This window comes from Haliotis rubra, unplaced genomic scaffold (assembly GCF_003918875.1).
Source record: "Haliotis rubra isolate DU_JTF1 unplaced genomic scaffold, ASM391887v1 Scf20, whole genome shotgun sequence".
NCBI classification, from domain to species: domain Eukaryota; kingdom Metazoa; phylum Mollusca; class Gastropoda; order Lepetellida; family Haliotidae; genus Haliotis; species Haliotis rubra.
The window spans coordinates 3,381,254-3,400,171 of NW_025766003.1; the positions used below are offsets into that span (position 1 = coordinate 3,381,254).

Consider the following 18,918-nt stretch of genomic DNA (forward strand, 5'->3'; position numbering starts at 1 on the left):
TTGACTCTCTCAGAAATGTAACACTTTCTTAAGGAAATACATGCTGCATTTTCAGTGTTACAGAAGTCTTAGTAAATTTTGGGTATATTTTTCAGGGTAAATTCTCACATGAAAATACTTCCTAACCTGTACACAAATTTTTTAAGCTATATCTTACAAGTGTTCAGGAAACCATCATGTGAAAATATGTACGGGTATATGAAAAAGACAGGTAGAATTTCTGTTGCCAACAATACAAAACGAGTATTTACACAAACCATTTTGGTTTGTTTTCAGGAAAATGAATATTCATATTGGCACTGGTCTAGACAATGGCAGCAATATATCAACTTGATAAAACGGCATTCCCTATTTGGTGAAGTCAAAGCCTAATAAATAGAAGTTTATTAGTGCTGATGTCAGGATATAAAAACATTACTGGTATGTAAACAAACCTGACTTTCATCAATTACCCTACCTCATCAATCTGATAGAGTGAGTAGGGATCCTTGTGTTGTTAGGTTGGCGAGAGTAATGAATGTCTTCATTTCCTTGTGAACATAAACATCACTAAATGCTAGCTGAATAACAATGGCAGCTCACAGAAATGAATGATAACTAACAAAATGAAAAAAGATCTTTTACAATGCCTTTCCTTTATAAACATGTTTAAATGAGTTCATTGGGTACAGATTTCTGGCTCTAAATATACTCATGGAAACGAATAAAGGAACACATGAAAGTACAAGTGTTCCTTTATTTATCTCCAGAATTTCACCAACAGTGCTATACATACCTTGTGAAGAAACCTGGAAACGAATAAAGGAACACATGAAAGTACAAATGTTCCTTTATTTATCTCCAGAATTTCACCAACAGTGCTATACATACCTTGTGAAGAAACCTGGAAACGAATAAAGGAACACATGAAAGTACAAATGTTCCTTTATTTATCTCCAGAATTTCACCAACAGTGCTATACATACCTTGTGAAGAAACCTGGAAACGAATAAAGGAACACATGAAAGTACAAATGTTCCTTTATTTATCTCCAGAATTTCACCAACAGTGCTATACATACCTTGTGAAGAAACCTGGAAGCGAATAAAGGGAACACATGAAAGTACAAATGTTCCTTTATTTATCTCCAGAATTTCACCAACAGTGCTATACATACCTTGTGAAGAAACCTGGAAACGAATAAAGGAACACATGAAAGTACAAATGTTCCTTTATTTATCTCCAGAATTTCACCAACAGTGCTATACATAACTTGTGAAGAAACCTGGAAACGAATAAAGGAACACATGAAAGTACAAGTGTTCCTTTATTTATCTCCAGAATTTCACCAACAGTGCTATACATAACTTGTGAAGAAACCTGGAAACGAATAAAGGAACACATGAAAGTACAAGTGTTCCTTTATTTATCTCCAGAATTTCACCAACAGTGCTATACATAACTTGTGAAGAAACCTGGAAACGAATAAAGGAACACATGAAAGTACAAGTGTTCCTTTATTTATCTCCAGAATTTCACCAACAGTGCTATACATAACTGGTGAAGAAACCTGGAAACGAATAAGGAACACATGAAAGTACAAGTGTTCCTTATATTTATCTCCAGAATTTCACCAACAGTGCTATACATAACTTGTGAAGAAACCTGGAAACGAATAAAGGAACACATGAAAGTACAAATGTTCCTTTATTTATCTCCAGAATTTCACCAACAGTGCTATACATAACTTGCGAAGAAACCTGGAAACGAATAAAGGAACACATGAAAGTACAAATGTTCCTTTGTTTATCTCCAGAATTTCACCAACAGTGCTATACATAACTTGTGAAGAAACCTGGAAACGAATAAAGGAACACTTGTACTTTCATGTGTTCCCTTATTTGTTTCCAAGAGTATATTAACCAAAAGAGTAAATTAATGGAAGGTGATAGTTGGGATATTTCTTCAATAAACCTACCACAGTAAAATATAATAATGCTTGGACTGTTTGATAATTAGTTTTACACAACAAATTTTTGTGAGGATGCAGGTCATAAACCAGTGTTCCTGACCTCACTGATGAACTTGATACGATGCCATTTGGAACTTTAAAGAGGAGTACTGCAGTTGGTTAGCCAAGTGGTTAAAACAACGGCTTGTCACGCAGAAGACCTGGGTTTGATTCTTCCCCTGGGTACAATATCTGATGGCCATAGCTATGGCTTGGGAGATGGGTTGATGTACTCTGTACGTTAGTTCATGCTCCCTGAACATGAAGGAGAACATAAAACATGACAGAGGATACATCAACATCTCACTAATTCAAAATACTAACTTGCCATTAGTATTTAGCACTCATAATAGTTCAGCAATTTGAAGGGGAACATATGAAACGTGTCTTACATTTTAGCTGGGTACAAAGAAAATAAATCTTTTTCATTTTCTGAGCATCTATACGAGATTGGGTAAACTAGGAAATTATGAAAAGATAGTGATTTCTGAGACATATCTGAGCAAATTCAACACTAACAGACACCATAAAGAGTTTGCTAGTAGGACAGGTCATGTTTACCAAACACCTGGTGTTATCACTGAGTTTCAGTCGTCCATTCATAGAATTGTGCTAGCTACTGCACCCTTTAACCAGTCTTCTGAGCCAGGGCTCCGTTTCACAAAGCTCTCGTAAGCCTAAGATCTCTCGTTTTCTCGTAGCATTCGTACTTCCTATACTGTAACATTGACTTACGATAGTTGTAGCGCTACGAGGGCTTTGCTAAACGGGGGCCCTGATTATTGAGACTGGTTATATTCTTGAATTGACACTTTATATTTAAGTTCCAGCAACGTAGAGGATGACACTGTTTTAGTGATACTGCAGACATTTCATACACGGAAATGAGTGACCGTCAATATATGCATCATCTTAAATCCTGCTATAAAAATGATAGACTCACCATAAATATTGCCATACCATGATAATCACTGAGTCATCAGTTGTGTGATGGGATCTAAAATGTTTCTCATTATTGATTTTGTTTTAAACTGCACTTTGGTTGCCACAGGTCAAATCTATTTTGAAAATTTTGTGGACCCCATCAAATTCCACTTGCAACATCGGCATTGACAGCTTGTTCTACATGTCTGTCCGCCTGCACGAGTGATCACAGTGCAACTTTTATGCTGTCCTCTCTAACTATTCACCAGGACAGGTATAAATGACTTTATATTTTGATGAATACCACAGCAAACACACCTTTAAAATTGACGAGGGAAATGGATTACAGGTAGTGCAATAAACGAGCTTTCAAGATATCAGCCTATGGGGTTCCACCTGGCTATAATGTGCATCTAGATTGCTATAAATTCACAGAGCTGCCATAATCCATATGAATCATGATGCTCTGTATGTCAATATTTGTCCAGTTAACGGTTATAGCTCTGAGCCATATAGGCGTAACACTGATATTTATGCCGCTTTGGCATTCCTGGTGAACTTTTGATAGGATTTCTCAGTCATTTACGCTAGGGAAATGATAAAATGTTTTTAGCTTTTACACTTTTTAGGAGAAGGAAAATTAAGTTGTCCCAGGGCTAAATAATTTCCCTTGTTATTGTAAGGTGCTCACAGAGAATGTTATGGCTTAAAGGAATCTGGCTCGTCTTTGTCTACCAATGTTCACAAGAAATCTATGTTTGACGATTACCCTCTCAACAACACAATAGTCCTTACCTTAATTTCATCTTGAACACAGGAAGAAGAGATAAAAAGACATGTCTGTAGTCAATGTTTCTGTTTCATTAGGATTAAAGAAACTACTTATGTTTGAAGTGTATGCAGGAATTAATCTAATATTCTAATGATAATACAAGTTTATATTTGATCAAGGCGCAGTAGATGTCTATTTCAGAGATAAACATTATGTTGTCCAAACAGAGCTAGGTTGATGTTTGGCCAGAATGTTTGACTGTGTTAAACTGAGTTTGGAACCAAACCAAGTATTAGTTCATAAATATTAACTTCTGCAGTGTATAAAATAGTTTCGAAATATGGCCTGTCGAAGGACTGGCTGTCCCAAAAAGTGACCAGTCCTGAACAAACACAGCCATGGCCAAAAACTAAAACAATGAAAAAATGATAGATAAGACGATGTTCAAACCAAGATAAGCTTATTTTTATAAATATTTCCCCCGACCAAAGGACGGCCTTACTTATTTAATAGTCCGTCCTTCACAAAAATAGACCGTCAAGGACAGTGGGAAGGCTATGTTTTATACACTGACTTCAGCATAGTCAATTCTACAGATACCAATAAGAGTGATACTATTAGCAAAGCAACTAATCACCATTCTACCTTAAAAAATGAAATGTGAACTCTTTGGTTTTAGCTACAATACTGAGAGAAAGGCAATGGTTCAAGTCAAGTTTTCCCAGAGGTTTGACTATCTCAATAAACAAACCAAAAACAGCCATTGAACAAAGCTTGGTGCTGTATGTGGTGAACCATTTTCCTAAAAAGACTGACTGACTGACTGAGTTTGGTTTTACGCCGCTTTTAGCAATATTCCAGCAACATCACGGCGGGTGACACCAGAAATAGGCTTCACACATTGTACCCATGTGGGGATTCGAACCTGGGCCTTCGGCGTGACGAGCCAACGCTTTAACCATTAGGCTACCCCACCGCCCCTTTCCTAAAAAGAAATCAATATATTTAACTCCCATACGAATCTGTCATTGAATGTGTGTAGCAACTTCTGAAGCCCCAAAAGAAACTCAAGCAGGCCTTGTAGGGTTTGGTTCCACAGTGCATGTCATTGTTATGATCTTACAGTAGACATAGTGACACATGGCACCAAAGTTAGTTATAGAAAAAGGCCAAATTTCAAGCTCTTTGTGATCCCTAAAACATAAATATCTACATCCTCCTATCCTGATTTCACAATCCTGAGTGAGTGAGTGAGTTTAGTTTTACGCCACACTCAGTAATATTCCAGCTATATGGCGTCGATCTGTAAATAATCGGATCAGGACCAGACAATCCAGGGATCAACAGCATGAACATCAATCTATGCAAATGGGATACGATGACATGTGTTAACCCTGTCAGTGTGCCTGACCACCCGATATCGTTAGTCGCCTCTCAAGACAAGCAATTAATGGATTAATGAAGATCAATTCTAACCCGGATCTTCAAGGGTACATTCCGGAGTGAGTGAGTTTTAGTTTTACGCTGCCTTTAGCAATATTCCAGCAATATTCCAGCAATATCACGGATGGGTACCCATGTGGGAAATCGAAACCGGGTCTTCGCCGTGACGAGCGAATACTTTAACCACTAGGCTACCCCACCGCAGCTCACATTACTGAAGTTTCCACAACTCTGAATTTGCATTTGTACCATGTAATTGTATTAACAATTATTCCAAAATGCCAAGGGATTATGACTGAAAAGAAAGAATATTCCCATAAATATATGCTTACACAGTGATGTAGCTGTTTTTACAGTCTGAGTTGGTTATTGTGAATTGATACCTCTGATTGACTGATCAATATTGTGTAATTTCCATGTTGGAATGTTCACGTAGTGTTTTACAATTTTAGTAAACTTCAGATCAAGAACAATCTACACAATCATGAATGATATTGCCAGCTGTGTCATACAACAGCAATATTTGAAGCAATTTTTAGATTGACGGAACTTGTCTTGATCCGACTTTGGAACTATTTTACTTATATCAGGCATGTCAACTCAATGGAAGAAGGCCCAAGGGAATGTAGGTCATAGTCATAGTATACTGCTGGCCTTGCGACACACCATCAAATATCCTAACTGAGACAAATTGTGGCCAGTACATGGAACAATACTGTTGTCAGTCTGGGTGTCACGCTGTGGCAAGACATCATACAGAGTTTCTGTTTTCTGACAGACACCATCAGGCATCTATTTGTGTGGGAAACAGAACAATTTATAGAACCATGACAATAAATAGACTGACCCAACATTCCACAAATAAGTGTAGAATACAGCCATTCTCAACCTTGGAATCATTTTTCAGAAACCTGCATTCCAGAAGATTTCTGTATGAAAGTACTCTATAGTATACCCATGATTCATACATCATCAAACAAAGTACCATGGATGATTTCACAGTCAAGATCAAAAGGGATTCAAATCCAGCGTGATCTGCTAGTAATATGATCCAGTGTTTTGACTTTCAAGAAGTCCTTGAGTGAATGAGTTTGGTTTTACACTGCTTTTAGCAGTATTCCAGCAATATCACGGCGTGGGACACCAGAAATGGGATTGACACATTGTACCCATGTGGGGAATCAAACCTGGGTCTTCAGCGTGATGAGCGGATGCTTAACAACTAGGCTACCCCACCGCCCAGAAGTCCTTGAGGTTACCTGCTGGAGTATTGGAATCTATGAATGCTCAGAATCTTTGATTTCAAACATCAATGTTATGAGTGAGTGAATGAGTTTAGCACTCAGCAATATTCCATTTTTATGGCGGCGGCGGTCAGTCAATAATTGAGTCTGGACCCGACAATCCAGTGATCAACAGCATGAGCATCGATCTGCGCAATTGGGAACCAATGACATGTGTCAACCAAGTCAGCGTGCCTGACCACCCGATCCCGGTACTAACTGTAACATACAATTCGAGTCCACCCCTAAAGAAATACTCTGGTCCACAGACGTTTCGTACCAGAATGCAATTCACTGTGACATACTCTAGTGACAGGAAACTAATGTCTGGAAGCCCTTCAGTTGGCCTCAGTGGTGACCTATCTCTAGATGTAATGAAGTCATGTATGTGCTCCTTGTGCGGAAGCCAACTGCACAGTACCTGCAGCTTTCTCCGACATCTGTATCCTAGCCTCGGCCTCTCTCTCTGCTGACTGTGGACCTGGATTGTCTTCAGTTTACACTCGGCCAGGGTCAGGCTTTCCCTCAGCTGTGAGAAAACAAACTTACTTGTTATGTCTTCATAATTCTACTTTCTGAGTTTTGTCCATGCTGAGAAAACAAACATTCTGAAATACCCATTTTTTAAGCTTCCTCTCGTCTTGAATAAAAACAAGCATTGTCTCTAAGGTGACATAATCCCCCGCCGCAAATTATCAAATCAAACTTATAAAGTAATGAAAGTTTAAGTTAAATGTAAACAAAAACATGACCAGTCAACCTCTCTTGATGTCTTGCTCTTTAGGTGTTCAAACACACACATATTTTCAAGACTGACTTTGACATGAATGCCATAGTGTATGAAATATGCAAAAATAGTACTAAAGAAATTGCTTTTTGAAAAACATTTAAGGGAAGTCTTGAAAGTCTTTGAAGAAGATCCAGTGAACTGTTTTTGAAATATCTTGCTGACAATTCAGGTTAACATGCTGAAATCTTCAAAGTGTCTCTGTGACCTTGAAAATTAAGTGAAGGTCACCAAAATCGACTGGGCCCTGCGCCTTCCCTAGATAAAGCTTTGTAATCAATATGAAGAAAATCCAGTGAACGGTTCATGAGTTAGCTTAATATGCAGGTTTACATGCTGAAATCTTCAAAGTGTCTCTGTGACCTTGAAAATTAAGTGAAGGTCACCAAAATCGACTGGGCCCTGCGCCTTCCCTAGATAAAGCTTTGTAATCAATATGAAGAAAATCCAGTGAACGGTTCATGAGTTAGCTTAATATGCAGGTTTACATGCTGAAATCTTCAAAGTGTCTCTGTGACCTTGAAAATTAAGTGAAGGTCACCAAAATCGACTTGGCCCTGAGCCTTCCCTAGATAAAGCTTGGTTTTAAATATGAAGAAAATCCCGGGAACGGTTCTTAAGATAGCTTAACATGCAGGTAAAACGTTAAAGTCCCCTTGTGACCTTGAAATTAAGGTCAAGGTAACCAAACCTGACTTGGACCTTTCTTATACTGTGATGAACCTAGGTACCAATTATGAAAAGAATCTAGTGAACGGTTCTTAAGATATTCCAATTCGTACAATTCATACGGACGGACGGAGCCTAATACTATATCCCCCGCTTCGCGCTAAACGCTCGGTGGGGGATAATGATAACAGAAACAAAAATGAGGCTAGGATAAAAGAAACAAAAACATTTACATATTAAAAACAAATCTCTACTAAAAGCAAAGCATATTGTACGATCTAATTGTATCAAAAGCTTGTGTTCGTAAATCACTATCAAATGGTCATGATAGTAGGTGTTTTTGAAAAAATGAGAGGGCCTATCCAGCACAAATACTGTTCTGATAATTCTACTTTTTAGGTTTTTCTATCCTGTGTAATAAATAAACTTACTCTTCATAATCAGATAATTCAATTTTTTACAGACAACATTTGACATGTCATACAAAAAAAATGTGAAAACCATGACAGTGACAAACCTCAGTGATGATTTTTATGGAGAAGCATGTACAATGTGAATGAACCCCCAATATGTGTACAAAGTAAGTGCCCCCCTGCATGTCATGTACAAAATCAATGACCCCATCCCCCACCCATAATTTTTAAGCATATTTCTTTAAATTTCATTATGTACTAAATTGTTGACCCCTACTACCTCCCCAAAACAAAGTAGGTGACCCCCCTTAAAATCATCATCACCCACCATAGTCTTAAATTAATCAGAAAATTTCTTGAATGTCATGACTGAAGTAGTCAAATTTCAAAAGAAGTAGGTCACAGGGACCAACTGGCAAATGATAAGTTGGTATCCAAATTAGAAATCATGAAAAAAACAATTCAGATTCACTCTGAAAGACCTTTCAATGACCTTGAACTGATGGAGGTCATTCAAAACATTCTGAACGAACCTCAAAGAGAAGAAGGTGTCATGATGACCAACTGGAAAATGATATGTTTGAACCATGACCTAGAACTGAATTGTGATCACTCAAACCATTCTGAGCCAAAGCACAACACTGACAATGGTTTTACCTTCTCATTGAGCAGCCTCTGAGCTTCTACCTCAGCAGACAAACGCATTTTAACTTGAGTTGAGTAAGTTACAGTAGGTGGTAGCACCGGCACACTTGGGTGCATCCCAGGGTGACCTTCATGACCTCCAACACTCATGTACATAGGCTGGAACTCAGACGGAGCTGGAAATCTCCTGGTCCTGGAAGCCCCAAGATCATTGGCTGCAGACGCATGTTGGGCATGTGGAAGTTGAAACCCAGAGCTTTGGTTACTTGCATCTTTCTCTTCCGTTGATACAAATCCAGATTCATTACTCGAAGACATGGCTGTCTTATCAGGGGTGATGGTCTTCTCGAGGGGTGATGAGGGCCCTCGGTGATGACTGAAGTGAGTGTTGAAGGGAACAGACCCTGGAAGTGACCGGAAAACTGTGGGCGGAAGTTGATCAGAGGACTGGTACAGAACAGGGGATGAGGAGCTCATGTAGCGACAGAAAGGCAGGTTGGTGACAGGTCTCCCATGTGAATCATGTGAGTATACAGGGAGGTTGGTGCTGTAGATTGGGGCTGGAGGCAACACTGGGTAAGTAGACACAGTGTTGTTGGAAGGTTCGTGTATAGGTCTCTGGATCTGTCGTCTCATGCCTGCAGGGTCTCGCTGAGGGTCAAAGTCAGATGTATCACTGATGGAGTGTCTACGTATGTCAGCACCTTTAAGCTGGGTGGTTCTAGTATTGTTGAAATCTACAAAAGAAACAAAGCACTGTGCTGTATTATAAAATGGTTGTCCTGATTCTTTATAGTGATGACATAAACAAAACCAGATAAATCTTATATTTAACTTGAAGATAGATTTTCATTTCATATGTTTTAATTATAAAAACATAACAATTGACCTCACAATGCCACTTGCAGCAGATCACAATTTTAGATCATTCCCAAACCTTCTTAGATGCAGACAATGGATGCAAACAAGATTTGTGACTGCATCACCCATAATATACTCCTCAACACTTGCTAAGGACCACACCTTTGACTAAATGTGACTAATTTGGTCCTTAGCATATCACTTTAATGAAATGTAGAGTACTATTACAGATACTTCAACACAGAAATACTTAACATTCTTTGGATTGAAATATTTATGTCATCAAAGCTAAATAATGAGTAAATAATGTCATCAATGGTTATGATGACAACTCTCTTGCTCTAAAAAAGAATCTATGCCTACCGAGACGACAGCGAACATCCACTGGTTCTCTGAGATTCTCTTCTCTTTCGCCCTTCTTCTCACATGCCTCATCTTCCCGGTTGTCCAGTCGAGCAAACTGTTCTGCCAGCTCATCACTACAATACAAGAAAACAGTGGAGATTCCAAGAAGGTTCTCTGGCAAGACAAACTGAAGCCTTTTCCAAGTGTGTCATTTAACACTGCTCACAGCAATATTCCAGCAGTCTGAATTACGAAGGCTGGACCTGACAAAGAGTGACTGATATAATGAGCAACCATTCTCATGCTTGTGCGTGCAGGAACATTATCAACAATGTCAACAACACTGACAATTCAATACATTGTAGGTCCTATACCACAAACATGAGTTGTTGGGGACCAGTTCTAATCCAGAATGATCGATTGGCCTTATCTAATGGCCTACTTGCAACCCACCTCATCAAGACTAAGCACCATTGGCCAGCATGCCTGCTGCAAGTTTTCCATACCTCTTAAACTCCAATGTAATGGTTCCAAAATTATTAAGTTCCATTTCACATATGCTGAATGAAAAAGGATCATAGATATGTTTGGGAAGGATATTTTTTCCCAAGTGAAGACTGATCACACAATTTCACCAAAAATGTAAAACATTCATGATCCTTAAATATTCTTGATCAGCATATATGCCTGTCCTTGTTTAAGTTGGATTCTTAAAACAATCATGTCAATGTATATATTGTCTTGACAATGAGTGAGCTTGGCTTTACGCATTGTGCCCATGTGGGGAATCGAACCCAGGTCTTTGGCGTGACGAGCCAACGCTTTAACCACTAGGCTACCCCACCGCCCCGTATGGACAATGAGTGTTCTAGTGAAGTATGATGACACATTTGTGCATTTGTATCCTCAAAGGTCTTTGGTTCCATGCACTGCACATGAGAATGTCCTACTGTGTGGAAGCCTTGTATTTCAGTAGAACATATATTTTACATTACAGGAAAATGGGAACACTGAATGGCAGTTGCATGTAGGTAGTATTTGATAGATGGTTGATCACAAGTGTCTGTCTTGTCCTTGTGTGTGTAGGACATATAGCAGTGGCACGGAGGGAGTTATTGACCAGGTAATAGAAACAGCTCTGAGATGCTTGGTCTGTCAGGTGACACTAGCTATATGGCACATTGACTATTAGCTGTCAAAACTTGCTCAATGGCTTAGACAGCAGCATCTTAATGTAGACACTGTTTGTCCATGGCACCAGCTGATCAACTGATGAAATAAGAACACACCATGTGCCCCAAATCAGTCTGTAACATTTTAGTTTTTCCCTCTGCCTCCAGTCTGTAATGTCTTTATTTTGTTTTCTCCTTTCATCAAATGCTTCACTTACAAAATTAAATCCCTCATGTTCTTGATGATAAATAAAATTTGTCTGCCAGTTGCCTACCTTTGATAGAAATGACAAATGATTCAAACACTGAAACATCCACATTGGCCATATTGATTGTCATATTGTGCCTAAGCACTGACTTGCTGCCAAATTAAGGACAAATCAAATATGACAGCAAAGGGAATGCATACAAATATGCTGTATACATGCCCCAGTGTGGTTCCAGGTTAGAATATAGGTCCTAGCAACCTTGGCTTATCATGGTAGTTACAAAACAATTCTTGGTGACCTGGTTGACTGAATGTCATCACATCCCAATCACTGGATATCTAATCCAGGGTTGAATAGTTATAGACCCCTGTTATCCATCTGAAAAACTGCAGGATGACAAACATGCAACATGATTGGTTCCTGGTAGTGAAAATGACTACAGACAATTGTCACAGCTTCTCATTCCTTCCAGAAAAGTGCAAAAACTTCTAAGTTAGGTTCAACTGCCACAGTCCATTAAAATATAAACATTCAAACTACACCTGCTCACTCCAACGGCACCAAAAACTGAAGGAAGAGCTAAACATTCACAATGGAGATAATTAAAACTTTATTTGATCTTGTAAAATAATATGTCATCCTCATCTGTTGACACCAATCAGGACTATAATGTGGTTCACTGGATGCTAAGAACTGCATCCTACACACACAAACTGAGAACAGATGCAAATGATTTACATTGTTAGTCCTGGGGTTTAAACATTGATAGGAGTATTGCTTCATACTAATTAATCAAAACTGCTGATTACCTGTACTGGTATGTGTATTCTGGTTAAAAATACATTCAAAGGTGTAAGTGTTAGTGGTAGATTTTGATAATTAAAGTCCCGATTTATAATCATAAATAATAAAAAATATAACTTAACTGAGCATCCCAGGGGACTTGAAAATAGATGGCACCAAACTGCCCCCCCCACCCAAGTATATTCCTCACATACATTCCTGTACAAGCTGAGGAATATGTTTCTATATCACATGGTTATGATACAGTAGATTTGAAGAACAGTCCTGTTAATATTGGGTATGCAATATACACAGAACATAAACATGTCAAAAAATGGTTAATATATTGTTCAAATGTAAATATTTATGAAAAATGTGTTTTTTTATTAACTGAACAATAATAAAACAAGTTGTTCCTGACATTCTGGTACATAATGGATACATTCTGTTGGAATATGATGTGCATCTCAATTGATAAGAAGCGATACCAGAAACAGGGCTCAGTTTAGGCATTTAGATACTGAACTGGTGCAACCTGAAAGTGCAGAATGCAAGCTTATATCTATACCAACTTGCGTGATGTGCATGTAATAGTTCTTCAAAGAAGACAGACTTCAGCTGGAAAATAACATGAAGAACTGACTCTGATGATTACACTGACAGTGACTGAATTAATGTTACTGACTGCATTATGTATAATTTTACATTGATCAGCAGGTAAAACATGTTTTCGTCAGGTGCAAAAAGGTTATTACATCAGGGCACCTCGAGTTCAAGTAGCTTTCATTTCCTTAAATCAAACTCTGTGAAAGCTCATCATTTTTTGTTGTTAAGGTGATGTGTTCCACCATTAAAGTGCCAGGTGAGAGGAGATACAATACAGAGACAGGTCGTAAACCTGCATCTGTTGAATTAGAGAGATTGCAAGAGATTTCTTGAAACTATTGTCATAACTATTGTCATGGATGTATATTCATTACCTCATGATACAATGCACATTTTAAATATTGCTGAATATCACTGTTCAGTGATGCTTCAATCAATTGTCCCAGTTCATATATGACAGATCTGCACGTTTGACAGATACCACATATATGCTATCCCTCAGAATATCAATAATCATATACTGGACAAAATAAATTAGGGATATTGGTATTTTTATGATTGATATTTTATCAGTGTGTCAATGAATAAATAGATCATTATTCATAATTTCAAAATTTACATATATCCCTAACTAGTTTTGTCCAGTATATTTACTGGGCACATTTACAACAACAAAAGAAGAAAATGACAAAAATCAAGAAATCAATAATCATCAATAATCGACAATAATTCAATCAGTATTGTACAAAAATCAGACTACACCTGAAATAAAAATGAATAAAAAATATGGATCAGATAAAAAACAATATGAGTTAAAAATTCCTTCCAAGTGATGTTACATTTAAACACCTGAACACAAAAATGATATGTCACTGACTTCATCTCACGCCCACAGAACATCGCAATAACCAAACCATTAACACTTGACAATAACCACACAAATCAATTCCATGACATTCAACAGAAGGAAAAGCAGTGTTCAACTCAGGAGTACTTAATCCATCAGTGCTGGAACACAAGCTCACTTAGTAACAGCTGATATCACTCTCTTTCATTCTTCATATCACCCATTTTGTCCAATGAAAATAATGTCTATTTCAAGCTGGATACAATCAGGTGTTGATCAGTGATGCGTTATTTCCTTGCTTTATGTTCCGTTGTTGCATATTGATAGCAAGTATGATTACAAGTGAACCCAAACCTTTCTCTCTCGTACAAGTATTCACGCATAGTTGATGTTGCAAAAACTCAGAAAATAACATTTCAACTGCTGTAATGTATTTCGAATTTCATGACCAAAAGATTTTTGTTGCTAAATGTCACAGACCCAAAGAACCAACATAATAGATATAACAGAAAATATAACATTTATAAACAAACAAATAATAAGGTAAGACATGCTGGAGTAAATTCAGAAATAAACACCTTCTCTCTTCCGACTTGCACTGAAGATGAGAGAAGCTGCTGAAGACTAGTTTGTACCACAGGAATTTTACTACATGTCAAAGCATTCCTGAACAAATAAATCTGCTTTCAAACAAACATAAAAATCACTACAAACTCTCCCTTACATCAATACAATGTAGAACAATAAAATATAATCCACATTTACTCAAACATAAACAAAACAATTTTTATGATATAAATAGCAAATGTAAAAATGTTCAAGACATACAATAACATGAACATCATCTTACATCAGAAACTCACTTACAAGGTTGAGTACAATTAAGAGGAACACAAATCACAAAATTGGTAATATCCATGACGAAATGACCGGCACCACATGTACATATCCTTGTAGAAAGATAGACACAGTAGACACACAGCCTACACCCATCCTGGAAACAGTGACAAACGCCAACCCGACACGACGACTTTATACCCCGGCGTAATGAGGATTCAAACCTTGCAAATATTTGATGTGTGGAATGTTTATAAATAATGCCTTAATATTGCCCTTCAAATATTTAACTGGGCCCAACCTCCCTCAGTATTTGAAGTTTGATGAGTTTACTCTTTTAACATAGAAAGAGAGTTCAATATTGATAAAGTTGAGATAAGGTCCTGCCCACTTTATGTACCCTGACATGGTAGAACGTTTTCTCATTTTGCTCCCAATCTCTTGATGAACATGTGAATATTTGTTTTCATATTGTAAGCAGAATGAAAGCTGTTAGGAAAACAAACTGTCATTGTTTACAATGAGCACCGAGCAAGTAAAACAGTCATTTGCAAGGTCTGTCCAAATCAGGGATGCAAATATTTCCTTCGCACATAATATCTTGTGAACAGTGTTTGGTGATCCTCATCAATCGGTCTATAGACCAACACGATTTATAGTTTCCTTTATGAAGCAGAATCAACACCAGGAAGTCACATTTAATAGCATGCACAAACATATGATCGTAGCAAAAATCAACAGATCAGACTTAAACTGTTTCTGCTCTTACATAGGTGAATATCACGAGGACAGTCTAGTATTTTCATTGTAAAGTTTGTTCAGGGCTCTAAACATACATGGTTATGGACCGCGAACACACACAACGCAAATTTGCTTGTGGTAATGAAATTGTCATCAATGTTCCTGTAGGGTTTGCGCTGTGGAGTCTAGATATGACAGCCATGTCAATGTCTATTGAAGTTAAGGGTGATTCAGAGATTTTATATATATTTGTTTAATCTTTAGACGTCAAACAGCGATTGTGGATGCCAAACAAGTCTGTCCCATAAGTCCTTGTGTGAAAACGACATGAGGCGTTAATCAGGGAACGGTGTTAGACAACTGTCAATGACACAAAAGCTGCCTCCCAAACAACTGATAGGTCAACTTTCAAGGGAAAACATACACACTGAGTGTTCATTCCATGCTGTGTTGACAATACCAATGTTTATTTCATAGACCTGTTATTTACATGTCTTTATTTACAGCTTTGACAAGTCTATACAAATTTACAAAGAGACGTAAATAAATACCTGCTACCAGATTGGGAATAAGTGTTCATACACCAAGACTGATCCCCTGACCTGGAATAAGCAGGTCACTATACATATTGTATGTTAACGTTTTTGTCAACATTCTTCATTGACCTCCCAAAAAATATTAATGTATTGGGTTATGAGTGGTTATCAAATCTGTTCTTGAGAACTAATAAAATACAAAATTTTGAAAATTCTGAGAGAGTGTTTTCAATTTTGTCGTAGTTGAATTTTTACCATTTCCCCAAATCATAAAGTCTGCCATGGTCAAAGATGGTGACTGGCTGTATGACAAAAATGTCTGATCTAACACACAAAGCATGTACATGGCTCTTATCAAATGGATTTCAAATTAACCTAATTCTAACTTATTGATCAATGTTCCTTCTCACTGTACAATGTATAGGAATAGCATGAAACCTCAACATGCAGTAGAAATCAATTTTACAGTAATTAGAATCGATAATTCATTTTCTTTTCCAGCATGCTGCGAAGCACTTTATTGAATGTTTATAATCCGCAGCAAAATAAGAAATATAAAAACTACAAAACATATGTACAGGTTACCATTACTATTGTGTTTTTCTGTGCTAGATGTTATCATTAACTGGCAGCCAATTAAGGAACTGTAAATTATGCAACGTTTCTGGTGTTAATTGAGATCGTGAAGCATCCACTCATTTACATAATACTGTTTGGCTGATATCATCATGACCAGATTCCCTGTCATGACAATCACACAGCACCAACTTTATCAGATTCTTTGCAACAACATTTATGAATACACAGTGCGCTTTAGAAAGTGCTCTGTACATGTGGAAGTCACAGTGGCTGAGTGGGTTAGGCGGCTGACTTTGTGTGCTGGCGATTAGGTGCCTGACACTGAGGGTGTGGGTTCGAATCCCGGATGGGACTCAACCCAACAAAAGTACTAGAATCAGTACTTTACTGAGAAAGTGTAATCCCAAATATAACAACAGCAATAACACCCATTTCACAATGTTCCCTGTCACAACAGCTATATCACCCATATCACCAATTGTTCCCTGCTACAACAGTTATAACACCCATATCACCATGTTCCCTGCTACAAGATCATAACACCCATATCACCATGTTCCCTGTCACAACAGTTATATCACCCATATCACCATGTTCACTGTCACAACAGTTATATCACCTATATCACCATGTTCCCTGTCACAACAGCTATATCAGCCATATCACCATGTTCCTGCCCAACAGTTATATCACCTATATCACCATGTTCCTGCCACAACAGTTATATCACCCATATCACCATGTTCCCTGTCACAACAGTTATATCACCCATATCACCATGTTCACTGTCACAACAGCTATAACACCCATATCACCATGTTCCCTGTCACAACAGTTATATAACCTATATCCCATATTCACCATGTTCCCCATATCACCATGTCACAGCTATATCACCCATATACCATGTTCCCTGTCACAACAGTTATAACACCCATATCACCATGTTCCTGTCACAACAGCTATATCACCCATATCACCATGTTCCCTGTCACAACAGCTATAACACCCATATCACCATGTTCCCTGTCACAACAGTTATATCACCATATCACCATGTTCCCTGTCACAACAGTTATATATCACCCATATCACCCCTGTCACAACAGCTATAACACCCATATCACCATGTTCCCTGTCACAACAGTTATATCACCCATACAACAGTTATGTCACAACAGGTATATCACCCATATCACCATGTTCCTGTCACAACAGTTATATCACCCATATCACCATGTTCCCTGTCACAACAGTTATATCACCCATATCACCATGTTCCCTGTCACAACAGTTATATCACCCATATCACCATGTTCCAACAGCTATATCACCTATATCATATCACCATGTTCCCCATATCACCATGTTCACAACAGCTATAACACCCATATCACCATGTTCCCTGTCACAACAGTTATATCACCTATATCACCATGTTCACTGTCACAACAGTTATATCACCCATATCACCATGTTCCCTGTCACAACAGCTATATCACCTATATCACCATGTTCCCTGTCACAACAGTTATAACACCCATATCACCATGTTCCCTGTCACAACAGTTATATCACCTATATCACCATGTTCCCTGTCACAACAGCTATATCACCCATATCACCATGTTCCCTGTCACAACAGCTATATCACCATATCACCATGTTCCTGTCACAACAGTTATATCACCCATATCACCATGTTCCCTGTCACAACAGTTATATCACCCATATCACCATGTTCCCTGTCACAACAGCTATATCACCCATATCACCATGTTCCCTGTCACAACAGCTATAACACCCATATCACCATGTTCCCTGTCACAACAGTTATATATAACACCCATATCACCATGTTCCTGTCACAACAGTTATATCACCCATATCACATGTTCCTGTCACAACAGTTATATCACCCATATCACCATGTTCCTGTCACAACAATATATCATATATCACACCTATCACCATGTTCCCTGTCACAACAGCTATATCACCCATATCACCATGTTCCCTGTCACAACAGCTATAACACCCATATCACCATGTTCCCTGCTACAACAATCATAACACCCATATCACCATGTTCCCTGTCACAACAGCTATATCACCCATATCACCATGTTCCCTGTCACAACAGTTATAACACCCATATCACCATGTTCCCTGTCACAACAGCTATAACACCCATATCACCATGTTCCCTGTCACAACAGCTATAACACCCATATCACCATGTTCCCTGTCACAACAGTTATATCACCCATATCACCATGTTCCCTGTCACAACAGTTATAACACCCATATCACCATGTTCCCTGTCACAACAGCTATAACACCCATAACCACCACATATCACCCACCCCTGTTCACCCATATCACCATGTTCCCTGCTACAACAATCATAACACCCATATCACCATGTTCCCTGTCACAACAGCTATATCACCCATATCACCATGTTCCCTGTCAC

At 38.2% G+C, this 18,918-nt stretch overlaps 1 protein-coding gene across 2 annotated transcripts in view; it reads right to left on the reverse strand.

The window, feature by feature from the left end:
- Nucleotides 1-18,918, reverse strand: part of LOC124275611 — an 80,813-nt gene that overhangs the window by 39,951 nt on the left and 21,944 nt on the right. The window contains exons 3-5 of one of the 2 annotated variants that reach the window (XM_046711212.1): nt 10,151-10,266; nt 8,939-9,663; nt 6,834-6,941 (exon numbers count right to left, since the gene is read on the reverse strand). In XM_046711212.1, coding sequence (XP_046567168.1) covers nt 6,834-6,941; nt 8,939-9,663; nt 10,151-10,266 — 949 coding nt within the window. Of the gene's footprint in view, nt 1-6,833; nt 6,942-8,938; nt 9,664-10,150; nt 10,267-18,918 lie in introns of those variants that run through there. The other variant, XM_046711213.1, reaches the window with a different exon arrangement.